The sequence below is a fragment of the Lithobates pipiens genome, unplaced genomic scaffold, assembly GCF_037356315.1.
Source record: "Lithobates pipiens isolate NorthernLeopardFrog02 unplaced genomic scaffold, aLitPip1_a1.2 Scaffold_8, whole genome shotgun sequence".
Taxonomy (NCBI): domain Eukaryota; kingdom Metazoa; phylum Chordata; class Amphibia; order Anura; family Ranidae; genus Lithobates; species Lithobates pipiens.
This window is the reverse complement of record NW_027507903.1, coordinates 495535632-495555685: the sequence shown is the minus strand read 5'-3', so window position 1 is coordinate 495555685 and position 20054 is coordinate 495535632. Positions and strand designations below refer to the sequence as shown.

General features: G+C 43.5%; 2 protein-coding genes across 3 annotated transcripts in view; one reads left to right on the top strand and one right to left on the bottom strand.

The window, feature by feature from the left end:
- SYN3 (synapsin III) overlaps positions 1–20054 on the top strand; it is a 600616-nt gene that overhangs the window by 317794 nt on the left and 262768 nt on the right. The gene's annotated exons all lie outside the window — the stretch shown is intronic.
- TIMP3 (TIMP metallopeptidase inhibitor 3) overlaps positions 1–20054 on the bottom strand; it is a 71367-nt gene that overhangs the window by 20415 nt on the left and 30898 nt on the right. The window contains exon 2 of the mRNA XM_077469155.1: positions 1545–1627. Coding sequence (XP_077325281.1) covers positions 1545–1627 — 83 coding nt within the window. The remainder of the gene's footprint in view (positions 1–1544; positions 1628–20054) is intronic.

Genomic DNA, 20054 nt, shown 5'->3' with positions numbered 1-20054 from the left:
GAGGCTGCAGATAAAGGGACTGGGGAATCTGTCATCAGTCCCTTTCTTTGTATTAAAAAGGGAGACATAAGGAGTTCTGTTTAGACCTCTGATATTTCACCAATGGGGTTCCTAAAATAAAAAATAAGATAAATAAAAAATAATATTGTAAAAACTGATTTAAAAATAAAAATTTTAAAAATATAAAAAAGAAAAAATGTAATGCCCTACCGACACTGACTAAAATGTAAATATTCGCCAGCGCACCAAGGATGTTCATTGACATCCAAATATTTTTTTGTTGAAGAAAGATTCCATCACAAACAGTGTTGTAGTGCAATTTCTTGTCTAGTGCAGTTTCCTGCCTTCTTTTAGGTTGTAAACTTGTTTCGGTTGGCAAATCACAGTTCTGTCAGTACAGAAGGCATGGATCCTGTGTCCCTGCATTCCACTAGTACAAGCACCTCCCCCTCAGTAAGAAAACACCAGCTAGGCACACAGTTAACCCTTTGATTGCCCCTGATGTTAACGCCTTCCCAGCCAGTGTTATTAGTACAGTGACAGTGCATATTTTTTAGCTCCGATCACTATATTTGTGTCACTGGTCCCCAAAAAGTGGCAAAAGTGTCAGTTAGTGTCTGATTTGTCCGCAGCAATATCACAGTCACTGATCACCACCATTACTAGTAAAATAAGAAATATCCCGTAGTTTATAGACACTATAACTTTTATGCAAACCAATCAATATACGCTTATTTGGATTTCTTTTACCAAAAGTATGTAGCAGAATACAAATGGTCCTAAATTGATGAAGAAATTATATTTTTTACATTTTTTTATAGTAGAAAGTGAAAAATTGTTTTTTTTTTTTTTTTTAATTGTTGGCTTTTTTTTTTGTTTTTAGCGTATTTAAAAACCGCAGAGGTGATCAAATACCACCAAAAGAAAGCTCTATTTGTGCGTAAAAAAGGACATACATTTTATTTAGGTACAGCGTCACACAACTGTGCAATTGTCAGTTAAAGTACCACAGTGCCATAACAAAAAAAATAGCCTGATCATGAAGGGGGGTAAATCTTCTGGAGGACACGTGGCTATGCAATGGCTGGTGGCAGGATGGTGTACCTGAAAACATAATAGCGCCCTACTTCAGTACTAATATCAAGAGCCCTCAACTCTGATGCAAGCAGTGGGCTGGCTCCTGGGAGGAGTTATGCAAATATCAAAATGCCTTGATGGGTGGATGTCAGTTTGGAGGAGTGGGTGTTCTTAGTCAGGCTGTATTTGCATGCACACCACCTTAGAAAATGCCCACATGCGATGGAGGAGCTTCCAGGATTGAAAGAACTGAGTTCCAGTCTTCAGCCATTTTGATTGGCCGAGCTGAGAAGGTGTCCCTTCTGCACATGTGCAAGAGTGTGTTCACCTCTGCAGGTGCCTAGATTGTACACTGCGCTGCACAGGAGACACCCATGTCTCTTCTGCATTACAAAGCCAGCATGCCATGTATTCATGTATTAGTTGTATAAAGAACATCCATAGAGATCAGTATAGAGAACACTCACCTTCATCTGTTTAACAGTGTAACGCATAGTACCGAAAGGCCCATCGTTCATCAGCTTTTTGCCCACCACTTTGGCTCTGATTACTGCAAAAAAAAGAAAAAGAAAAAATGACTTTTATTAATATTATACAGGATTTATATAGCGCCAACCGTTTGCGCAACACTTTGCTACATGAGAGCAGACAGTACAGTTACAATACAATTTAATACAGGCGGAATCAGAGGGCCTGGCTTGTTAGAGCTTACAATCTAGACAGGAGGGTCAAAAGACACAAAAGGTAATACCTGTGGGCAGGAGCGTTTCTAGGTCTACAAAAGATCTTGGACTACAGCCCATAGTAACATAGTAAAGAAAGTCATACGCTTGGGCGGGCCTCCCCCTTAAATCAGGGTCCTCATAGTGCCTCCCCCTTAAATCAGGGTCCCCAGAGAGCCCCCCACTTACATCAGGGTCCCCAGAGAGCCTCCACTCCCCTTGGGGACCCCTGCAGAGACTCTGGGCTATGGGCCCTGGTTCGGAGCTATAGCCCCAAAAGCCACCCCCTAGCAACACCACTGCCTGTGGGGAAAGAGCTGATTGAGAAAATCAAAGTACATTTGTTAGGTGTGGGCAAAATATGCTTCTCTGAAGAGGAGGGTTTTCAGGGATTGTCTAAAAGCAAGGAGGGAGAAGACACTGAACTACGACAGGGACATTCTTCATTTAAAAAAAAAAAAAAAAGGACTTTTCCAAAACCGTCTCTTGTTTTTTGTAACACTACACTTTTTTTTTCGCGAAGGGGTAGGGGTACACCCACACCCACCATCCAGGTTTGTCGGGAAGAGGCCCTTGTCACGGGGACAAGGTGCTTTGGGCTAAAAGACAGAGCCCTCCTGCCCCAAAGCACCCACCCCCTTGAGGGTATGTGGTCTGGTATGATCCAGAGGCGAGGGGACGCTTGCTCATCCATCCCTCTTTCCTGTCCTCCTATGTTGCATGCTCAGATAAGGATCTGGTATGGATTTCAGGGGGGACCACATGCGGTTTAAAAAAAAGAATTGGCGTGGGGTTTACCCTTAAGATCCTCAGAGCACAAGTCAGATCAGTTAAGATGATGATCCGACTTGCATGCGACTTACATTCAGATCAATGAGCTGCTCCCCAACTGCGAGCTGAGTATTCAGCTCAGCAGCTTGTTTTTATCACTGCCTGAAAGAGCCTTAAGACAATGCAATATGTCATGCAGAAGGCAGGTGTAAACTGCCCAATAATCAAGTTACATGCACCTTGTTCATTCCGCATTATCTCCCCTCTAATGCATGTAAAAAATACAAGACTGCGCAGAAATATACACTCACCAGCCACTTTATTAGGTACACCTATTCAATTGCTTGGTAAAACAAATTGCTAATCAGCCAATCACATGGCAGTAACTCAACGCATTTAGGCATTTAGACATGTTTTAAGATGCCTTGCTGAAGTTCAAACTGAGCATCAGATGGGGAAGAAAGGGGATTTAGGTGACTTTGAATATTGGCATGGTTGTTGGTACCAGGCGGGCTGATCTGAGTGTTTAAAAAACTGCTGGTCTACTGGGATTTTCATGCACAGCCATCTCTAGGGTTTACAGAGAATGGTCTGAAAAAGAGAAAATATCCAGTGAGTGGCAGTTGTGTGGATGAAAATGCCTTGCTGATGTCAGAGTAGAATGGGCAGACTGGTTTGAGACAACTGAACGCTCACCACATCGAACCTTGAAGCAAATGGTCTATAGCAGCAGAAGACCACATCGGGTGCCACTTCTGTCAGCTAAGAACAGGAAACTGAGGCTATAATTCGAACAGGCTCACCAAAATTTGACAATAGAATTTGAAAAAATTGGAAAAACATTGCCTGGTCTGATGAGTCTTGGTTTCAGCTGCGACATTCAGATGGTAGGGTCAGAATTTGGTGTAAACATGAAAGCATGGATCCATCCTGCCTTGTATCAATGGTTCAGGCTGGTGGTGGTGGTGTAATGGTGTGGGGAATATTTTCTTGGCACACTTTGGGCCCCTTAATACCAATTGAGCATTGTTTAAACACCACGGCCTACCTGAGTAATGTTGCTGACCATGTCTAGCCCTTTATGACTACAATGTACCCATCTTCTGATGCCTACTTCCAGCAGGATAATGCACCATGTCACAAATCTCAAATCATCTCACCACTGGTTTCTTGAACATGACAATGAGGTCACTGTACACCAATGGTCTCCAGTCACCAGATCTCAATCCAATAGAGCTGGCATGTGGTGGAATGACCACATTCCAGTAGGTAGGAGAGTCGCATCATGGATGTGCAGCCGACAAGTTTTCACCATGTCAATATGGACCTTGTTGATTCTATGCCACGAAGAATTAAGGCAGTTTTGAAGGCAAAAGGGGGTCCAACCCGGTACTAGCAAGGTGTACCTTTATAAAGTGACCGGTGAGTGTATATACCAACAGCCACCTTCAGAGTAAATCCAAACCTTTATGTTTTATGCTGTGTACACACGACCGGACTTTCCGGCAGACTAGGTCCGATGGACTTTCGGCGGACTTCCGATGGACTTGGCCACACACAATCACACCAAAGTCAGACGGATTCGACCGTGATGATGTACGACCAGACTAGAATAAGGAAATTCATAGCCAGTAGCCAATAGCTGCCCTAGCGTTAGTTTTAATTCGTCGGACTTGCATACAGACAAACTGATTTTTCCACCGGACTCGAGTCCATCAGAAAGATTTGAAACATGTTTTAAATCTAAAGTACCTCTGATTTTTTTCGACAGCAAAGGCCCGATGAAGCCCACACACGATCTAATTGTCCGATGGATTCGTTCCGTCAGACCTTTGCTGTCGAAAGATCCGGCCGTGTGTACGCGCCATTATTCCACCTGTCTCAAGTCATCTCAGGTGGAGGTTTGAGACATGTTGTTAATCATCCCACGTTGATGGTTTGAATTTCCAGTAAATCTGTCCACTACTTTCTCTAGTCAAGGAGATGGCTGACTTTTTCCTAAACAGGTTCATACAAAAAAAAAAAATCAACAGTGGTTTGGCTTAAATTACTTCTAAGGTCTGCAAGCGATTGATGATATCCAGTAAACATTGACTTGTTTAAAAATTCTCAGGATGTTCCTGTTTTAATTGACATTTACCCCACCCACAATGTCCTCATAGTAATAATACGCTTTACAACTACCGCAGTCTGTTATCCGTCGGCCAAGTATCCACAAGGTGGACAGCGTACTCTTCCCAGCTGGAAGCTCAGGCTCTCTTGGGTTATACTAGATGCATTGTTTCAGTGCTAGATCACAGTGCAGGCACCAGCCAAGGAGGGGTTAATGATGTGGTTACAATGTTAATCCACCCCTTGAGAAAATGAGAACAGGGTAGCGATCATCAGCAGCTTTGCAATAAACCGCTAACCGCTGCCTGCAGGAGCCAAACCATGGAAAAGTGTCACGGAGAGAAATAGCACCGCAGTCCTCCGGTATGTTAAAATCACATGAGGAACAATAGGTCACAATGTACGGTATACAGATTCAACCCTTGAATTGTACTTGTTTGCAATTCTAAAGGTGGTGTATTACTGTACCCCGAACTGGCCAATAGGAAAACAGCAGAGCTGAAGTACACACAGGCATTTTTTGTTTTTACTATCGGAAATGTGTAAGCATTTGCAAAGCATCTAGGAGCATGATGGAACTTGATGTCCTCTATGCACCCTACAGCTCCATTACCGCACCCTCCTGCTCCATTCACGCACCCTTCAGATGTGAGATGTGAACAGGGTCTAAGCATCCGTTTTTTTTTTTTTTAAGTGGTTGTGAACCCCTACAGATACCCAGTGAAGTGACTGGCCTTAGATCAGTGTTTCTCAACTCCAGTCCTCAAGGCGTCCCAACAGGTCATGTTTTCCGGCTTTCCATTATTTTGCACAGGTGAATTGATCGACTTCACTGCCTTAGTAATTACCAAAGCCGTTTCATCCGAGGGAAATCCTGAAAATATGACCTGTTGGGGTGTCTTGAGGATTGGAGTTGAGAAACACTGCCTTAGATGATACACAGAGATGAAACAATTCCCCCTACATAAGTTGTACCTGTCTAGCTGCAGTCTTCATTTTCTACATTCATGCAAAGTGCATATCTAAAGTTTGTCTGAGCTGTCAGAAGAAGGGGGAGGAGAGCTGAAGTCACACTCTGCAGAGCTCACTGAAGAGACTTAAGAGCTGACTGGAGGAAAGGGACACACCCCCCCCCCACACAGGAACAGAGCTGAGGCTGTCAGTCAGCTGGAGGTTGCTCCCCATCACCTTTTTTCTCTAGGTGTCAGGAAAACGTGTCAGAAGTGATTCATGCTGATAGCAGAGGAACGAAACAGCAGACTGAAGTGACATTTAGTGCTTGGGATTGAGACAAGAATACACTATAGAGGGATATGCTTTATTCATATTTCAAGTCTGAGGTTTACAACCACTTAATGCAGGTTTCCACCCAAAAGTGGAACTTCTGCTTATTCGTCTCCTCCCCCCCCCCCCCCCCTCCGGTGACACATTTGGCACCTTTCAGGGTGGAGGAGGGAACAGGGACATGTTTTTTCCCCTTCCCCCACTGAGCTGAGACTGAGCTGCGGTGAAGTACATCACAGCTCTGCCCCCCTCCTCTTCCCTCCCCTTCTGCCGGGCCAGTGAGAGAGTGCATTGTGCATGCATAGTAGGGCCGCAAAGCCAAAAGGCTACACTACTGGATTCCCTTACCAGCAATGGCAGCGGCGGCATCTGACCAGCCGATGTGAACATTGGTTGTGGTGCCGAGATCGCTGGACTCCAGGACAGGCAAGTGTCCTAATGTTAAGTCAGCAGCTACAGTATGCTAACTGTGGAATTCCTCTTTAAAGAGGGATTCCACCTGCAAAAAAAATATTAAAAGCCAGCAGCTATAAATACTACAGCTGCTGACTTTTAATAAATGGAGTCCAGCGATGTTGGCAGCCGAGACCGATCGATCGCTCGGGTCTCGGCTGCTGCCGCCGCCATTCTAGGTGAGGGAATCAGGAAGTGAAGCGTTGCAGCTTCACTTCCCGGTTCCCTACTGCGCAAGCGCGAGTCGCGCAGCACACTAAGAGTGGTCCACGCTGTATTTGGGACCCGTGTGTGTCCCAGCAGACAGCGCGGCGGGACAGGAAACGGCATAGACTCCCACGGGAGTCTATGCCCGGAAGTGGGTGCAAATACCTGTCTTAGACAGGTATATGCGCTCCCCTGAAAGGTGCCAAATGTGACACCGGAGGGGGGGGGGGGGGGTTCCGATGTGCAGAAGTTCCACTTTAGGGTGGAACCCCGCTTTAAGCTCAACTGAAATAACTGAAAATGTGAAAAGGAGAATAGAGCTCCCCCTGTTGGCTAAAGAAAAGACCAGAGAAGAATATATATACCATATTTGACATTTACCCGAAAGAAAAAAAAATAGTTTTTAAAGATTTAACTTAATTAATCATGTCCATAACAAATACATAAAACATGTATACAACCCCTATATATTACCTTTAAATAGAAAAGTCTTCACAACTAGGCCAAGAATGGTTTGTACTTATAACGTGCGCTAGAACCACTAATCTTTACAATTACATAATGTACAGATCTCGGCTATAGAATGACGTGGGTTTTAGACAAACCCAGGGAAAGTAGAGCTTGTATTTTGTAATAGAAAAGCAGCTCAATTCTGAATGGACCAGAATGTTCCGGAATACGCTGGGTAAAGGGATGAACATGTTAAAGGAGTTAGGAGTTGGAATGTTCTGCTATGGAATCTGCCATCCCCAGGACCCACACGGAGGAATATTTACAGTAATGTGCTCTCACACACACACACCTACCCAAAAAACTTGGAAATTTAACCCTTTCCTGCTTGAAAATATCCTTATCACAAAATTTTAAAGTACATCTAAATCCAAAAACAAAGATGCAGCCTCCTAGTTCTTAGATGTGATGGCTGCATTAGTCTTCCTTTTTCAATTTTTTTCTTTATTTTTACATAGTAATCCTGTGAATAACACTCTGCTTGTTACTGGCTGGATTTCAAACATGTCTTCTTCTCCACTACATGGGGGTTAATAGGATTAGTAGTTAACAGAAGGGAGAAAACCTTGTTTGTGCCTTTAGGTCAGCACAGAAAAAAGTGACAATGCATTTCTGGCAGGATCATCAGATGTTTTTCTGTACTTGCTGAACATTTTCCTAGCCTGAAGAAAAGGAAACAAAGGCAGCCACCACATCCAAGGCCTAGTAAGCTGATATATATTACATTTGTTTGGTGAGTTTTGTTAACGGTTGAGCTGTTTTGTATGGAAAGATCACCATAGATTCCCTGTGGAATGGTGTTTAATGAACAAGGTAGCAACACTTGAGCTATCACAACCTCTTTATACACTGTATTATCGAAAGTATTGGGACACCTTTACACACACATGAACTTTAATGGCATCTGAGTCTTAGGCCGCGTACACACGGGCGGACTGTTCGCCCAACTTTGTCCGCTGAACAGTGTTTCAGCGGACAGTCCGCTCGTGTGTGGGCTTCAGCGGACAGTCTGACGAACAAAGTTTTTCGGAATTCCCGTAAGACAGTCCGCTGAAACTTGGTTTCAGCGGACAGTCCGCTCGTGTGTAGGCTTGTTCGTCAAACTAAGTTCCGCGCATGCTCAAAGGATTTACACGCCGAAGGTTGCATTGCAGTGTATAGGACGTCGTTTTTCTAGTCCCGTCGTACGTGCCGTTCACGTCATCGCGCACGCTTTCAGCGGACTGTTCGTTCATCATGTGTGGTCAAGTCCGCTCATGCAAATTTTGAGCGGACTGTTTGTCGGATTGTTTGACAAACTAAGTTGGGCGAACAGTCCGCCCGTGTGTACGCGGCCTCAGTCTGTAGGTGTCAGTATTGAGTTGGCCCACACTTTGCAGCTATAACAGCTTCAACTCTTCTGGGAAGGCCGTCCACAAGGTTTTCGAGTGTGTCCCTGGGAATGTTTGACCATTCTTCCAGATTCGTTTGCGTGGTCACTCACCAGGGGCGGCTGGTGGTAAATGTTTTGAGGGGGTGGTATCAGAAGCACCGGCACTTACCCCATATATGGCAGGCAGCATGTCACCGAGGCGTCAGGCGGTGACTTTTTCTTCCCCTGCTCTCCTCCTCGGCATCACAGGCGGCGGGTTCCCATTCCCCTGCTCTCCTCTGCAGACATCACGGTGGCTTCCACCATGCGTCTCCTCCTTGACAGTAAATTTGAATGCTTCTCCTTGCAGCCAACCGAGAAACAGGTCTCAGACCAGCTTCCTGATTCGCCGGGAAGAGAAACAGTGTGACAATAGCGAATGTCATTGTCACACAACTGGGTGGGATCAGGGCGCAGTGCTCTGTGTCCCGAGCCCACCTTTTTTGAAGCCTATTAGAGCCTCTGGCTCTAAGCACAAGCTTAAAAAAAAAAAAAAAACAAATGGTTAGAATCCATGCGTCAGGCGCCCTGCATGTAGATTGGGGTCCTGATGCATGGATGGGGGGGAGGCGCCCCTAATGAATGGGCCGCCACTGCCAGGCACTGATGCTGAACAAGAAGGCCTGGCTCGAAGTCTTGGCTCAAAGGTCCATAAAGACATGGATGAGCGAGTTTGGGGTTGAGGAACTTGACTGGCCTGCAGAGAGTCCTGACCTCAACCCAATAGAACACTTTTGGATGACTTAGAGCAGAGACTGCAAGCCAAGCCAATACTGACTGGAATGCCATTAAAGTTAATGTGCGTGTAAAGGCAGGTGTCCCAATACTTTTGACAATATAGTGTATATGAACAGTATGAAGGTCTTAAAGGAAAAGTATATAGGGTTGTTTTGAAGGTTTTATTCAGCAGCAGCCATTCAGTTGCATGTAAAACGTCTGAAACCTGAAAGGATGGAATCACTGTTCAGCCAAACATTTTCCACCTGTCTCCGTTGATATTTGAATGGAGTTTTATTGAGCTGGGTGTTACCAGCAGGCCAGCCCAAGTGCAGCCCATTCAGAAAGCCAACAGCTAGCCCGTGGAAGGCATATTCAAGAATTATTTTCCTGCATTACAGCCAGGGGTTCCCGTACCACTAAATCTGACCAATGGGTGAAGAGTGGACTGCTGAACTACAAATGTGCCTGTATAGGGCACCAAATCCCCAAGCAGTCTAAATGCATGTTGGGGCTTTATTTTAACTGGGGTGTACCTTTAAAGAAAAAAAAAAAATTGCCAAACTAAGAGCACTAAAAGTAGAATATTATAAATCTGGAAGCCACAAAATCCCTACAGACTGCTTCCCCTATGAGAAGGATGTTTGTGGAGCTCAAGTGAATCACAACCGGTAGGTGTAACCGCACTGGGTCAGCTCCAAAAATCCAGAGGAGCTTGGCTTGGAAGGAGAAGGTGGATGAGGCCTTGTACAGATTTAGGCCGGCCCTTCCGGAACACATGAACAAATATTGGTTTTACTGAAGAATTTAGCCTGTGTCAATGCGTCTACTGTTCATGTCTACCTCCTTGTACACTTCCCAGTGAGATTACACCTTTATAATGAAAAGGGGGTGGTTAGAGCCTTTGTTGAACCACTTGAAAGATTCACATAAAAGATTTCATGTCAGCACAATATAAAATATATATTTAGTTAATCTCTGTAGGACTCGCACTTTGCCCATGTTTTATCCATTAAAAGACACAAAGTACAGAAATATACCTACTGATCTACCAGAAATCCAGTGAGCTGTTCTGAAATTCTAATTGGACTACAGAACTCTGCCTCTCCCAACCCCTCTTTGTCCCTCTTCACATCCACACATTTCTTTTCCCACAAGCAATGCTGTTGTCCTGACTACTAAGAGCCTGTTCAAACACGATCTGTAGGGAAAAAGCTCTTGGGAGATGTAGTTCTGGGGACGTACTCAAGTCAATAGGCACTAACAGCTGCAGTGATGTACTCCGTCCAGTGTGCGTACTGGTCCATTCAAATTAATAAACGTAGACTCTGGATATAAATCAAAAAATAAAGAATGAATAGCATTATCACCAGTTACTCTGGTTCAGGCACCCAGAGCTGAGAATCGATATGTAAGAAGTCCGATAGGAACACAAAACGAAGGTTCAAGAGTCCAACATTTTTAATGAACTTAAAGTGGAGCTCCACCCTAAAGTGGAACTTCCGCTCATTGGAACCCTCCCCCCCTCCGGTGCCACAATTGGCACCTTTCAGGGGGGAGGGGGGGTGCAGATACCTGTATAATACAGGTATTTGCACCCACTTCCGGGCATAAATAGCCGCAGATTCTGTGGGTATTTACGCCACTTCCTGCGGGGCCCCCGCTGTCTGCTGGGAAACACACGGATCCCAGAGACAGCAGGGACCATCCTTATTGCGCAGCGTGACTCGCGCACGCGCAGTAGGGAACCAGGATGTGAAGCCACAAGGCTTCACTCCCTGATTCCCATACCGAATATGGCGGCGGCAGCACCCGAGAGCTGATCGAGAGATCGGCTTTGGGTGCCGACATCGCGGGAGCGTTGGGCGGGTAAGTGTGCATATTTTAGAAGTCAGCAGCTGCAGTATTTGTAGCTGCTGACTTTTAAAAACAAAAAACGTCAATTCAAACGTTAATTCACAGTAGAAACATAAGACAACCAACACAATTTAGAGGGTAAAATCAACTCCCACTTCTTCGGGGCTTAATGCATGCCATACACCAGTGGTCATCAACCCTGTCCTCAGGGCCCACCAAAAGGCCAGGTTTTATGTATTACCTTGGGGAGATGCAGACTAGAATACCGCAATCACTGAGCAGCAAGTGATTTCACCTGTGACGTATTTCAGTTATTTTGCAAACCTGGCCTGTTCATGGGCCTTGAGGACAGGGTTGATGACCACTGCCATACACTATACGAAAAATGGGCCCATTTTTGAAAAACTAACATTCGGCCGTGAGCGCAAACGATGGTGCCATCATGTAATGACCGATAAATCGTTCAGTGGACATAAATTAATGCATTTTTTGTTTGTTTTTTTACGTATACCTAGTGCAGACAGTTCGAACAGGAAACATTATTAACCTTTCAATTTATTGTTCGTTCGGCAGAAAATTTCCAAACTTGTCCTTCATTTTTTCGGGCTCAAAAACATCCCAACGATTATCGTTTTTGTGCCCATTAACTGGCCGAAAAACAAACAAACTGTCTAAATGACCGAATTTCGGGCAGATTTTTCGTACGGCGTATGGTCAGCATAAGGCCAATTTGCACACAGCCAGGATTCTTCGCTGGTGACAATGCCTTATGATTTCTGAGTATGCTAATTTAAGAGTCCTACCATTTAAAATATTCAAGCTCTGAAGAAGGGGGGGGGGGGGGGTTTACCACGAAACGCATTGCCTTATGTTATTCTACTGTGAAACTGTACATTTTATCATTAAGACATTTGAAATCCTGAACCTTTGTTTGTCACTGTGACTGGACAGCATACACATTCATACAGGTTGCCTTAACAAAACACACATTAAAGCGCGACATAACGCACATTATTGTGTGTGTGTCAATGCACTGCACAGGCCTGAATGGGGCCTTAGTTTATAGAAATAAAGTTTCTGCCTGGACGTTCCCCACCTCTTCTGTTCAGTTGGTAAAATATATTAGGCCCATGTTGTAAGATTTTCAGACATGTTAATCCCCCTCCCGGTCCAGAAATTTGTCTTTAAACCATTTATGGAAAAATTAACAATTTGGCTTCCTCTTCAGATATTGTTGGCTAATCTTATTTTTCTTATGTAACTGTTCTAGAGTCTAGTCAGGTTATAAAAATAAACACATTAATTCTTATAATCCCATTTCACAGGAAAAATATATATATATATCCTTAAAAGTTCAAATGAGGAGAATATCTTATCTGTGTCAGCACATTGCACTCCCATTATATTGTCCTCTTATGATAAGCAGCACCCAAATGCATCTTCCTTTCTTTCTGTTACATACACAGTGCTGCACAGATCTGCTATGACATAGTCCATATCAAAAAGTTGCATAATTCAGTGTAGAACTGATCTGTATAGGGATCCATCTGCTGTTTAAAGTAGATGGAAACCCCAAATGGAAGACCTCATGGCCACTTGTAATCTTCACCAGGGCTCATGTGACAGTGTGACAATGTAGGACCACATTTGGGAGATGGTTGTCACACTATCAGGAAGTGTCTGAACAGAAAGGATCACAAAGAATCAATTTTTTTAAATCTGTGTATTTAAGAAGATAGAAAGATAACTTTTGAAGTTACATTAACATGTTAAATATATAAAAAATTTTAACAATTGGGCTTAGATCAGCAGCAGATCGATTCCTGTCCACCTGGGAGTTTTGGGTGTTCCTGCACACCTTTGCCCTTGTACACACGGTCAGAGATTCCGACGGAATGTGTCCTATCGGACCGTTTTGTCGGATAATCTGACCGTGTGTGGTATGCATCGGACTGTTTCCTTCGGAATATCCGTCGGACCCAATTTTCCAACTTGTTGGAAATATTTTCCAACAAACTGGTCCGATCGGACATACTCTGACCATGTGTAGAGAATTTTGATCGGACAAAGTGCCACGCATGCTCAGATCAAATTCCTACACCAAAGCTATTGGCTACTAGCGTGAACGTAGTCCCGTCGTAACGAAATAACGTCATCACGTTCTGAACGATCGGATTTTCCGTCAACTTGGTCCGACCGTGTGTATGCAACAGTTTCGTACACAATCCGTCGGACAAAATCCGTCGGACAAAATCCAATGGATTTGGTTGGCAGAATGTCCGACCGTGTGTACAGGGGCTTTGTGTGTTCCAACTCCTACTCTTACATTGTCCATATTATCACTCATAATGGGCACAGAAGGTGTGCAGACCTGGGAACTAACAAAGCCCCCAAGAGACAGAAGAAGACAGCAAGTGTTTTAACTCTTCAGCATCTACCAAATGCTGAGTTGCCAGTTTTGGGTAAACTGACCCAATAATGGGAAATCAACATATTAATATCTGCTTATTAAAATGTCAGGTCTTAATGTTGGTAGGTCTGCTCACAGAATAAGCACACAGCTGTATCAGCATGTATATATATAGTTAAATTTAGTATACCATTTTCTAAGGGCTCCAGGAATCCTTAACGCTTCCGGTGCCCTGGAAGACGACTTAATTAGTGCCAATTCTCACCCTGGCGTATAAAACCGAAGGGCAGGGGTCAGAGCAACTCAGCATCTTGGGTTTCCGAATTCCAGCAATAACATACAGAGTAAAGTTTCCTAGAAGATGTATGTGGGGGGGTTTATGGAAGTGAAGCGTTCATGCATGGTGGATTAGGAGAGGATTGCATCGGAAATTACCAACCTGCACCCATCTCTAACACCAAGTACAAGGCAAGAGTGGCTTTTAAAAGGCTGCCAATATTTTAGTGCTTGTATAGTAAAGCAATACCAATCATGTTATTAACTCATAGTAGCAAATCAAGAATGACTTTTCATTAGGGCCTGTGTTGACAGACTTGTGTTCTCTGCAGATGAGTTTGCATTAATTTACAAGTCTATGGGAATGCAAAACCTGCTTAAAGCAGGTTAAATGTAAGTTAGAAAGATTAGGCAGAGTGCAACAACTATGGAAACAATTTTGTATGGTTTGGTGCCTATAAAGTCCATAGTTGTTGCACTCTGCCTAGTCTGGTTTAGATTGGATGTGACTGGTATATTGGCATATGCATCCATAGTACCACTCTGGGATGATACAATCCGCGTATTTGGTAAGTTAGAAAGAAGTTGAATGTACTTGTCTATAAATACGGAATTATATCAGACTGATGTCTTTGACACAAGCCCAAAGCCCATCAACCCTTAGCTGTTGTCTGATAGTTTGCTATGGGTCTTCTGATTACCATGGAGAGGTACATTTTTGCTTACTCCAGTACCCACCCACTCTAATGGGTTAAGAGAATCTAATTTCAGTTAAGATCCACTTTAAAAACACACATTTATAAGTGTATCTAAACCCAAAAGCAACTATCAAAAAGAAGAAAAAAAAAAAAAAAAAAAAAGTTTGTCAATACATACACTTTAGCCAGCTCCATACTGGCCATTATGGTAAAATAGAGGCAGAGGGAGCCATTTAAAAAAGGTTTTGGATTACCTTGGTGCATGTGCACAATGCTGCTGCTCTTGTTATTGGACAGTGGAGAGTATAGGCAAAGTTCACAGAGCCAATCAGAGTGGCTCTGTGCCTTGTGTTTACAAAATCACAAATGTAAGCAGTAGTAATGGACAGGCCGCACCTTCCTCTCACAATAGAGGAAGGAGAAAGAGGAGGATTTATTAATGAATCAAGCCAATAATTAAAACCCCCAGACTGAAGCAGAGACTGCCTTCATGCAGTGGTGATGGGATGGGGGTTAAAGGGCCACTGACCAGGAATATTGTGGGATTGTTTTTGGAAGATTTAAAGTGCCAATACCCACAAATGATAGGGGGGTTAAAAATGCTACTTACCACCATTGACCGTGGGATTGTTTTGTGGGTGATTTTAAGCATTTTGGGTTTATCCATGGCATCTAGCCATTGCAATGCAATTTCATCCTCCAGGGAACTCTTTTCCCCACTGATACTTGAAGACCTGCATTTGTCTTTAGTGGGTGACTTTTAAAGGCTAAACAAACTTTAACCATCTCAACATCATTTAACAACATCTCAATGTTTTTTCACTTCCAAAAATGGTGGCAAAAAATAAGATCTTCTTGAACAAAAAGCAATAAAAACAAGTGGTCATGAAATACCAGCTAAAGAAGGCTTCCTGGACAACGAGTGGGTTGTAAAGAAAGATAAAGTCAAGATACATTCGTCTGAATGTAAGAGGTGGACAGGCAATGCTTAGTTTCCCATAATCAGGAAATCTTTGGCCCATGGGGAAAAATGCTTTTATGACCAGCAGAACTTTCAACTGCTCAGAGGAAATACCAGCAGCGCTGTAGATATGATGTTTGGTCATGCATGCTTTGCATTTCCCAGGACGCCATCAGACAAAACAAACACACAAACAACAAAAATGTTACCAGCTAGAAAAAGAACTAGGCTATTCCTGGCCGGCCGTGTGTTTTCAGGATGAGTATGCCGGGCAGAGTTGAAAGCATAGCTGGTTGTTGCAGGCCAGCCAAAAGCTTAGGTGTCAAGTGACCGGCAGCTTTCACCTCGAGCTATTCGGAAGCAACAGTTTCCCACAATAGAACAGTAAAATATTATTGAAAAATGATCTTCGGAAGTTCACCCATATCACATATCACTCCGACGGAAAAGGGTCAGTTCACCTTTGTCGGCTTAAGCGACGACATCCTCGGATTTTTTCTCAAAAGTAGACTAAGAACACCAGTGAAAAGGGTAGTGTATTAATAATTGAATCTTTTATAAGGATTCTGCTAATCGCACAAAGCTGGATTGTGACTAGAATGGGCAGCGTTTCCGAGCCACACTTTAAATCTGGGCATATATACAGTAAGGGCGCATTCATACAAAGTCACCTGCACTCAGATTAGCTATGGGAGGCAGCCCCATTGAAAGCAATAGGAGTCTGACGGCTTCCGCAGCCAATCGTGGCCATTCGCATGTAATTGCTCATGCAGTGATCACAGATGCAGGCTGCCTTACTTAGTTCCAGGGTGAATCGCTCACATGCGACTTCTGCCTAAGCAGTTACATGTAAGTGGGCACAATTAGCTGCAGGAATCGGCAGCCTCCCATTGCTTTCAATGGGGCTGCTTTCCACAGCTAATTGTGGGAATCCCCACTGGGGTTCTCCCAACCAGTTGGAGTGTGGGTGCATTCGCAGATGTGAATGCACCTTAAAAATCAAGTTAAAGCTTAAGTACAGTCAGTAGGGTGTGCTTCTTGTGTTGATTCCTCTTCTGTTAACACAACTAAGGGGCTTTCACAGGCAATCGTCAAGGGAGCCTGACTATGCCCACTCTTTCCACCCAGCTCTTCCATTCCTAGGGTATGGCCCATGAAGGGAATGCAATCTATGAATGAAGAACATGTGGGTGGTGGATGATTGATAGCTAACCTTTACCCCTTAAACTTTACCCTTTTAGAAAATGAAATGCATAGACCCAACCAAACCTTCTAAACCAGAAACTATTAATTGTACTGGAGTTGGAGGGATCATTGAAAGTTAACTGTGCCAAAAATTTGAAAAAATCTCAATAAAAAAAACTGTCTTCTTCAGGATTTGGTCATGTGTCCATTTGCTACATAATTTCTCTTCTATTATGGTTAGAGTTTTGTGCTAGACAGTGGGCAGAGTACAATGGTTTTCTCGGAGAGGATGGACCTTCCAATGGCATCTGAATGAAATCAACACAGAAGAGCATCTGTCAAAAGTTTGACATGCGGGTCCTTTGAACTGGTTTCCGCAAGTGTTGCACCATCAGTAGATTTACCCTGCCTTAGAAATCCATTGTTCGGTTTTGTAGAGAGAAAGGAGAAGCTCAGCTGATGGCCATGAGAACATTACCCAACACTGAAAAAAGGCCAAGAGCTTATTCTGGAGATCTTCATTACATACCTGGTGGCAGTAGTGTCTGTGTGAGGTCCACACACAGTGTGTGTTTATTTACTAAACCAGATCAATCCGGCCTTCTTCTGTTGTCGTTAGTGAATTCTATCCCATTAGCTAATGGCTAACCTGTCAGTAGAGGGGCTTTTCATCTCCTAAATCTGCCATTGTCCGCTGCTCCATTCCCACCATTAGGAGGCAGGGATAACCCAAGCTTACTGTTATCCCTTTGTCAGAGAACATAACGGCATTAATTCCATTGTCAATAACCCCATCAATGGTTGGGAGCCTCTGGGTGTTGAAGAGTATTGTAACAGAAGACTTCGGCAGTAAATGAAAAAGGAAAGCAAATGTTTTAATCCCACATCTCACTGCATCTAGTTACTTAAAGCAATATTAAGCCCAAAAACAAAAATGTATTATATTATATTTTATTCCTTTTTTTAGTATTGAATAGCTAAGTTAGCAGCTCACTGGATTTCTGGCAGATCAACAGATTTTTTTCTGTGCTTGAATAAGTGGGTTAAATGATGCAGGTCAGATTTGGGGATATCCAGTGGAAGTAAAAGAAAAAAAAAAAAAAAAACACTGCAAAGGAAATCTCTGGCTTGAAGCAGAATATTGCAGAAAATCTGGTTTTGTTATTTTACCTTTTAAATGGGCTTATTGACATTATATTACATTTTTCACTGGAGTTCTGCTTCAATGTGTAATTAAGGGACTACTGTTTTCGGTTTTCTGGATTGCTTTGAAAGTTCATTGAGGTTCCCCCCCCCCCCCCCAGTCACCTGAAATCTCCTTTGTCCTTTGCCTTGCAGTGGACAGCGGAAAGCTTAGGGAGGACATATCTGCACAGCTGTTACGGGTGAAGGTTATAAACCATCTATTATTGCAAACTAGACTTTATGTAGAAGCACATCTGCAAGTATAAATATGGGATTCCTCCCCAACCCGCGAACTATGATGGACGCCCGTTTCCTCTACGCAGGCGATTGTTTCCAACTGCTGATATATGTCTTCCTCTGTATAGAATCCGTATCACACCCTTCACAGCTGAAGAGGAAGAACTAGGAGGCCCCTACAGATGGTATAGAAATCACACAAGCTGTGCAAAAATAGACAATAAAAGCAGCAGGAAACTTTATATAATAAATATTATTCTGGTTTAAATACTCCCGTTCAACATATTGTAGAATGGTCCCAGGGAACAGTACAGCAACCTCATGATTAGGCAATGCTCTCTGTCCTGAATCAGCATCAGTGATAAAAAAATGTTTAAATTAATGTTTTAATAAGTCAGTTGTGGAGTTTTAAAAGAAATGTTGGCAAGCATATATAATATAAAAGAGGTAAAAAAATATATATATATAAATATATCAAAGAATGAACAAAGAATGAAATGACACTTTGCTACAATTTAAAGTAGTGAGTGTACAGCTTGTATAACAGTGTAAATTTGCTGTCCCCTCAAAATAACTCAGCACACAGCCATTAATGTCTAAACCGCTGGCCACTGAGTGAACCCTGGTTGAGAATGGCTGCCCTCACTCATTCCCAACCAGGCCAAACCCAAGTGGCAAAGCCAGCAGCATGATACCAATTATCTCTTTTAGCTGTCTGTAAGGGTGGCAGTCTGCTTACTGTAGAGGGTTTTTCCCAATGACCTGCATTGACCTGAAATTAATTTGTTTTATCAAGTGTTCCCTGAGACCACAAAATTATTTTAGGGGTTCCTCTGGGTTAAAAAAGGTGGCGAAAGGCTGGCCTAAGATGAGCTGGTGACATAATCTATATCTGTTGCCTACAATGCCACATAGGTTGCTGCAGCACCCAATGCAAGACCAGTAAAATATATTGAGTAGTTTTATATTTTAGCTACAGCAGTTACGTTTGGAGTATGTTAACGATGATCCTGCTTTTTCTAACCAGTACATGGTGTATTATTAGTCAGTAAGAGGATAGCCCTGAACACAGGTGCATTTCAAAAGGGGAGGAAGAGCTTGTAGGAGGCCATTGGTGGTGGATAGCTCAGGGGAGTAATGAGGAAGTATTACATGACAGCTACACCACCAGTGATTGATATGTATGGATGACCGCTATGACAGCTATTGTCTACATCAAAGGCAATCGTTACTTCCTGGTATGCCGTTCATGTTTGAGTACTTCTGTCAAAGAATTGTGGGATGGAGAGACTGATGTGACGAGTGACTCAAGCCAAGTGGGAATGTACACAATGAGCAGACGAGTGCAAAGAGTGATATGCAGATGCTGTCCAGCAAACGCTGCTGCTAGGCCTAAATCTAAACTCACTCAGCTTCTTCTTGTGTTTTGAGATAATTCCTTGCAGCCCAATCTAGGCTTTTCATATTGTTTCTTGCTTTACAGTATCACACTTCAGTGCTTTTGCAAACACCCTCATATTGGCGAGCTCCAGCATTCCCTTCAGCCTGGCACAGTTGTACAGTCTCCTCTTTGGTACTGAAATTGCTTACTCTGATTTCACTGCACACTGTGAGCCTCTCACACTGTACATTAGAAGCATATCAGACAGAACCCATCTCATTTCCTGGTTGGAGGACATGCAGCATCATCTAGCCCTCCTCCACAGCAGTGGTGTTGCTATGGGGTGCACACCACCAGAGGGGGGACACTGTCAAGTAGGAGATGCTTGTATGGGGTGTGACTGTACACTACCATCTCGAAACTACCCTGCCCAGTGCCCTGCAGGGGAGGGTGTACGTGTGACACCATGTTTTACTGCACCAGGAGACACTAACCCTAGTGACGCCACTGCCCCCCAGCATTTACCTGGCTTGCCCCCTGCATTCATTGAATTTCAGTTCTTTTGATCATGGCATCACACTGTGAGGCTCTCACACTGAA